General features: G+C 37.0%; 1 protein-coding gene across 1 annotated transcript; it reads left to right on the top strand.

Moving 5' to 3' along the window:
• The first annotated feature begins 2,029 nt into the window (after nucleotides 1-2,029).
• LOC137963092 (beta-glucosidase 18-like) lies at nucleotides 2,030-5,058 on the top strand. Its single transcript, XM_068810273.1, has 12 exons — nucleotides 2,030-2,113; nucleotides 2,417-2,483; nucleotides 2,569-2,627; nucleotides 2,720-2,795; nucleotides 2,998-3,072; nucleotides 3,131-3,218; nucleotides 3,313-3,565; nucleotides 3,634-3,749; nucleotides 3,837-4,086; nucleotides 4,161-4,263; nucleotides 4,659-4,764; nucleotides 4,839-5,058. Exons 4-12 carry the CDS (start codon nucleotides 2,735-2,737, stop codon nucleotides 5,056-5,058), a joined length of 1,272 nt encoding a protein of 423 aa, XP_068666374.1. The 5' UTR covers nucleotides 2,030-2,113; nucleotides 2,417-2,483; nucleotides 2,569-2,627; nucleotides 2,720-2,734.
• Nucleotides 5,059-6,647: the final 1,589 nt, after the last annotated feature.

The raw sequence follows: 6,647 nt of genomic DNA, 5'->3' as shown, positions 1-6,647 counted from the left end.
ATTGCACCTTTTATGGGCAGGTGAGAGGGCTATGTGTTGGTGGCCTCATCACTGTCCTTGAGTAACTCCATCACCCATGAGTCTTTTTGTGGCAATTTTGGTTGTTTTCCTTTCTCATAAAAGAAGGATAGTTAGTGTAGAGATTCTTTGTCGTTGTACTAATGACTAGATCAGTATGAACCATGACAGAAGCCCCGACCAATGCCTTCTATGAGAGAAAGGATCACTCAAATGCGTATTGACTAGCTTCATGAGTTGTGGGTAGGTGACAATTGGATTGTAGAGCCTCAGTTTTGGACAAGTAGCGGTTGATCTGGAGGTGTTGACTCCCTTTCCTTTGTCATTATTGAAAGATGCCATTGACTCAATAATGAGAAAGTGGAAAAAAGATATCAGAGGTAGAAAATGTTTCATTGGGCACGGAAAAAATGTTAAGGTACAAAGGGGTCCATTCTGCAACAGAGTGTGACATGAAGTATAGCAACAAAAAAAGTTATGATATGAGGTCTGATATTCAAAGAGTCATATGATTCGATCTCCATGTATGAACTTGATTCAATCCTTGCTTCATTAATCTAACGAATGTATTGGAACTTCCTTGGTTGACTAGACTCAATTTTTTAGCTAACATCCACTCAATGCTTGATGAGTAAATTTGATCCCATATTGCGTATAATGATTCCAAGGATAGTATCAAAGTAACAAAAAAGATGATTGTTTGTTGCCGAATCTGATAGGGTTTCAACTGATTTTAGATTTGAGGTATCTGGAGCACAACTAGTGCTTTTCTTTTCTCATGAATGGAGTTTTAACACATTGCAACTTGGAGAAATGCTCTAGCTATTTTCCTTTCTCAAATTATTCCAAAGTTCTTTCAAAAAGTCCTCCAGAAGTTCCCCTCCAAAAGTTTTTCGATTTTTTTTTTTAAGTATAAGGGTTGATTTCACTTATAGGGTAGTGGGGTGGTTCAACCAGTACTTTTTTTTCTCCCTCGTCTTCTCCCTCTTCACTTGAGTACCTACACATGTAAAGTGAAATAGACATGTGGCAAGACTTATTCTTCTTCCATGAGAGTATCACACCTCACTTTACCCAAATTAAATAATATCGTATTTTCCTTTTATGTGGAGCCTTCCTACGACTTCATTTCAGGTAAAAAGAGTTTTACGTTTTTTTTTTGTTTGGAGTTAGTGGTGTTTTCTCATCCGGTGACGTTTTTGTTTGGCAGTCCTTTTCAGATCATTGACAAAGGATTCTGATGGTACTCCCTTTACATGAATGACATTCTTTAATTTATTTATTTTCGATTGTTTAGAGGAAAAGTTACTATCTTAATCGATTCTTCATAGCATTTCAGTTTTTATAATTAATTATTGCTTTCAACTGTCAATTAGTCTACCCATTTCTTCTTAAAACGTGGTTGATTCCAGTTCTCCAGCTACAGTTGAAGAACACCAGATTGGATAGAATTCAAGAAATTTCTTAAGACGTTATCTCTGTTGGGACGGACGTGAAATAGGAATTCTAATCATGCATAGAACACCTACATTGACATGTATATAAAGCATCTGTGGATCAGGATTTCACTTCAAGGGAGATGCAGACTGGTTGGTGCACTTCAAAAGAAACTGAAAAGTGGAAGTCGATCATAGTCGTCCCGTTTCAGATAATTCTTTTCCATTTCGAAGCGAACCAGTCATGGATTGTTTCTGGAGCTCTCCAACGCAGAACTAGAGCTGATTTTTTATTCTTTTTTTGTTTTTGTTTTTTTGAGTCAGAAGAGGTGATGATGATACCCGGTCCAAATCCGACTTTGTTTTTTTCATGTGGCGTGCTAATTCATTCTTTTGTTATTTAAACTACTTGCTCTATATAAACTCAAACCCATCCTGTACCTCTCCACAAATCCCACTTTCTGTTTCTTATCGATGTTCGGAAAGAACTTCAGTTTTTGAGTGCCGAGATCTTCGCGTCACTGTTCAGACGGACGGGAGAAATGAAAGGCTTGGTATGTCTCTTCTTCCTTCTTCTCTTCTCTCTGGTTGCTTCCCACGTTGATCGGAGCCAATTCCCTGAGGATTTTCTCTTCGGAACTTCGACATCTTCCGTCCAGGTGAGGAAGCTTCAGTGGTTTTTCTTCTGATCTAGCATGTACCATTTGACTTTCTAATGAGAATGCCATTGTTGGATAATAAATTGCTCGTTGCTGTACAGAGATATACTATTAAATATTATCTTGAGCTTCACGTTATCTACATATTCGTCTCAATCATCCACCTACCACTGTATTAAGTACCAAATCCTGCAATCGGAATCTTAAATTGGTCGGTTCCATAATTGCGTAGAAATGACTGTTAGAAAGAAGTAAAACGTATTTATCAAGTGATTTTTCAAATGCTGGTTTTTATCTTTCCAGATCGAAGGTGCCTACTTAGAAGATAACAAAAGTCTTAGCAACTGGGATGTTTTCTCTCACGTTCCAGGTAACTCTTACATTTCCGCTCCTCAATAATCAATTTCATTGCGATCTAGCATTCTTTATTTCAATAAAACTTTCGATTGAACCAGGAAAGATAAAGAATGGTGGCAATGCAGATGTCGCCGCTGACCATTACCATCGTTACATAGTATGGATTTCTCTCATGCCTTTCTTGATGAAAAGAATAAAAAGCTGAAACATATTTCAATTATCTAAAAGTTTTGAATGCAATATAAACAGGAGGACATCCAGTTGATGCATTCTATGGGTGTCAATTCATACCGATTTTCCATTTCATGGTCAAGAGTCCTTCCAAGTGAGATATTGCAAATTTTTACTATATATCTATATGTAACAGCTAAATCACGGCTGATCCAATACGAAAAACCGTTTGTCTAATAATGATCGGACGGTTGAGATAGTGTTTCACACCAAATGGTTTTTCATATTGGATCAGCCCTCCCAGCTAAATTTGGTCATATCCTCAGCTGAATAACTATAGACTTTCTTCGTTACAGGAGGAAAGTTCGGCGAAGTAAATCAAGCAGGAATCGACTTCTATAATAATCTCATAAATGCACTCCTGCAGAGAGGTATCAATCTCTTTTTGTTTTTCATTTCTTCAGTTGTTTTATCGTGATCTTTTAACAGGAATACACCCATTTGTTACGTTAAACCATTTCGACATTCCTCAAGAACTTGAAGACCGTTACGGTTCATGGTTGAATTCGCAGATACAGTAAGTTCCATAACTAACCATTTGATTCAAACTGGACGTTCCACTTTGATTGATCTTATTCGTTTCAAACTAACAAAAAATAAAATAAATTCAGATATGATTTTGGGCATTTTGCTGAGGTGTGTTTCAAAGCCTTCGGTGATAGAGTTAAATATTGGATCACCTTCAACGAACCAAATCTTATGATAAAACATGGATACCTCATTGGGATATTCCCACCTGGGCATTGTTCAGAACCTTCCGGCGAGTGTCCGATGGGCGACTCTGCAATAGAACCGTACATTGCAGCTCATAATCTGATACTTTCACATGCCTCTGCGACTGACATTTACAGGAAGAAGTATCAGGTACACCATTTTGCTGCAATTCTACTTTACTGTTCATCCATGGTGAATCTGAAATTGGACGAGTTCAGGTAAAACAAGGAGGCTTGATCGGGATGGCGATGAGTGCCTACTGGTATGAGCCTCTAAGAAACATCCCAGCTGATGTTTCAGCAACTCAACGACTTCTGGCATTTGATATTGCTTGGTAAACAAAATCTCATCAACTTTCTTCCCTTTTCTTGTTTTTTTTTTTGTCTTAATCCACAAATTTTGTTCTTTCTCGAGTAATCAGGTATCTGGATCCTATCATATACGGTGATTACCCGCCAGAAATGCGCCAGATTCTGGGTTCAAGATTACCTACGTTTTCATCACAGGAACGGCGGAAATTACAGAACAAGTTGGATTTCATTGGAATAAACCATTACTCAACTCTGTATGTTAGAGACTGCTTGTTCTTCCCTTGCAAACCAGGTGACTCGCAAGGGGATAGTTTTGCGTTTATAACTGGAGAAAGAGATGGACACCCAATTGGAACTCCAGTAAATGCAGACAAACTTCATATAAATGCTTTTAGACGTTTAAAAGGAATCTAACATGCAAAATGTTTTTGCAGACTCCAATGCCCACATTGTATGTGGTACCAGAAGGGATGCAGCAGATTGTGCAATACTTGCAGAAGAGATACAACAACACAGCCATGTACATTACAGAAAATGGTATCTATAATTTTGTTAAGTTGGGTCCAAGGCCTATCCCTGATGACTAACCAATTTAGGAAACTTCTTTCTTAACTAATTAGCTTAAGATCTTTGTACTCACTAATCCATATAAGACTACTATTTAACACTCCCCCTCGCGTATAAGTTCTCTTTTGTAGTTTTAGAAGTGGATAATTTGGGTAGAGACCCACATATGAGTATCTGTTCTGATACCATGTGAAGTTAGGTCCAAGACCCATCCATGATGATTAGCCAACTTAGGAAACTTTTTTCTCAGCTAATAAACTCAAGATTTTTGTACCCACTACTCCATTTTCTTAAAAAATTTCTCATCGCCTCATAAATACAATGAAGTAAATTATATAACATCAGCAAATGCACTTCATTTTCAGGGTACCCCCAGAAGAGCGGTAATGTCTCCAAGAAAGATCTGCTCAATGACAAGGAGAGAGTAGAGTACCTTGAGAACTATCTAACTTCTCTTAATGTCGCCATTAGGTATATATATTCCACTGCAGCTCTTCACAAGATGCTTTTACATCTAATGAATGGAGTTTGAAATATGGATGCAGGAATGGAGCAAATGTGAGGGGTTACTTTGTATGGTCCCTCATGGACAACTTCGAATGGCTGTATGGATATACGCTGCGGTTTGGGCTGCACTATGTCGACTATAATACACTGGAGAGGACACCTAAACTATCTGCTCACTGGTATAAGGATTTCCTGAACAATCCAAAGACACTTGAAAGCATGGCTAGTGACGTCAAATCACGAACGATGCCCCTCTGATCAGCACCTATTGATATTTTTGTTAAATTCAGGTCCACATCTTCCAAACTAATGACCATATGATTTCATGCCCTAATATTAAACTTGCATGATATCAAGCATGATGAAACCTCTTTTGAAAGTTGCAATTTTTTTACAACGTTCATCACTGCAACATTATCAGACCTACAATAACATCATACTCTAAAAGAACATTACTAAGTTACGTGAAAATGTAACACATTGAAGGGTTCTTTATCAAATATCCTTCTTTGTATACTTACAAATTCTCCAACTGCAATGAACATAAAATTGCCCAAAAATACTTGGTCCCTTATACCTACCCAATCTCCTAAATGTGACTCCATGTGTGCTTCTGCTTGTGTGTAAATTAAACGTTGTAAACAACTTCTAAAAGTGCTTAAAACTCCACTATTGCTAACAACTAACAAACTAAAGAACCTCATACATAATACAAAGAGGAAAGTCAGCAAGTAAGAAATGTCTAAATACCAAACAGATTATCATCCATCACCAACCGATTTCATACTTATTAGATGCATCAACTTAAAAGAAAGCAGAACAGTCAATCAATCCCACTGGAAATGTATAAAGAAAAAAAGAAGCAAGAAAGGACCCTTACTCAAATACCCGAAATTCGATACAGATGATAGATATCTCCCCCTTTTTTGAACAAGAAAGCTTATTGTAGCTTAGATTTACCTACCGTTTGAAACTTCTTCTACAAATTGAAAGATAAACCCTTTAACGAAGCCCAAGATAAAAAATAACTCTTCATTTTGATATGACCGAATCCACCTTTTATTTGGAATAATTTATATATGCTAAGCTTCTTCCATAATAACGAAGAAAGAACTTATTTAGGACTATTCAACTCCAACTATTTAAAGAGAACTATGGGTTCCATGTGTGCTTCTGTCTACCTTAAACATTTATATTTACGCATACTTGAGAGTTGATTGTTCGGTTGTGTAAAATAATTATTTGTGCACAAGCTGCAAATGTAGGTATCCACTTTATTATTATTGATAACTACAAATTTATTTCAAAAGAGAGAAATTGGAATGGGCATGGTGAGCCTGTAACTAGTTTCCCTGCAATGTTATACAAAGTCATGACAACATTCCAAAAGTCTTTCCCTTCTCAACGAAAGTTACAAGGAAGAATGCGATATTCTAGGAAATTAGGATTGGAATCGTAACGAGCTAGTCTGTATATCTTCTTGAATAACTAGAAATGTTGTGTTAGCCATATTGAATTACAACTATGAGTCAATTAGTGAATTTATAAGCAATAATAGTGGAGAAACTATTTGGGACATGAACTAAGAGTCTTATAATAGACTCGAGTGAATGGTCATAACTGTGTTGAATTGTGGACTTCCTTGGAAACTAACCATAAGATTTGGACCCTTAGCATATGGGGTTATGTATATGCTTACAAAATAATTGTACCCCAACTACAGTGAGGAATTTGGACCTCAGCTGGATGACCAAGAGAGGAAAAATATTGTGCCTATCCACATAAAAGAGTTTGAGCCTCCACTGGGTGATTGGGAGAGGAAAAATAATTGTGCCTCAATTGTAGTT

This window comes from Aristolochia californica, unplaced genomic scaffold (assembly GCF_029961685.1).
Source record: "Aristolochia californica isolate CCGP_79_NKW_82.1479 unplaced genomic scaffold, dmAriCali1.0.hap1 SCAF_4, whole genome shotgun sequence".
In the NCBI taxonomy this organism is placed as follows: domain Eukaryota; kingdom Viridiplantae; phylum Streptophyta; class Magnoliopsida; order Piperales; family Aristolochiaceae; genus Aristolochia; species Aristolochia californica.
This window is presented reverse-complemented; position numbering and strand designations above follow the sequence as displayed.

What these genes read in the sequence shown, in the direction of transcription:
- LOC137963092 (XM_068810273.1), top strand. Translation starts at nt 2,735, where the DNA reads ATGCATTCTATGGGTGTCAATTCATACCGATTTTCCATTTCATGGTCA. An exon ending in TGGTTGAATTCGCAGATACA is followed by an intron (nt 3,219 to 3,312) that starts GTAAGTTCCATA and finishes AAATAAATTCAG; the next exon opens with ATATGATTTTGGGCATTTTG. An exon ending in CTGGCATTTGATATTGCTTG is followed by an intron (nt 3,750 to 3,836) that starts GTAAACAAAATC and finishes TCGAGTAATCAG; the next exon opens with GTATCTGGATCCTATCATAT.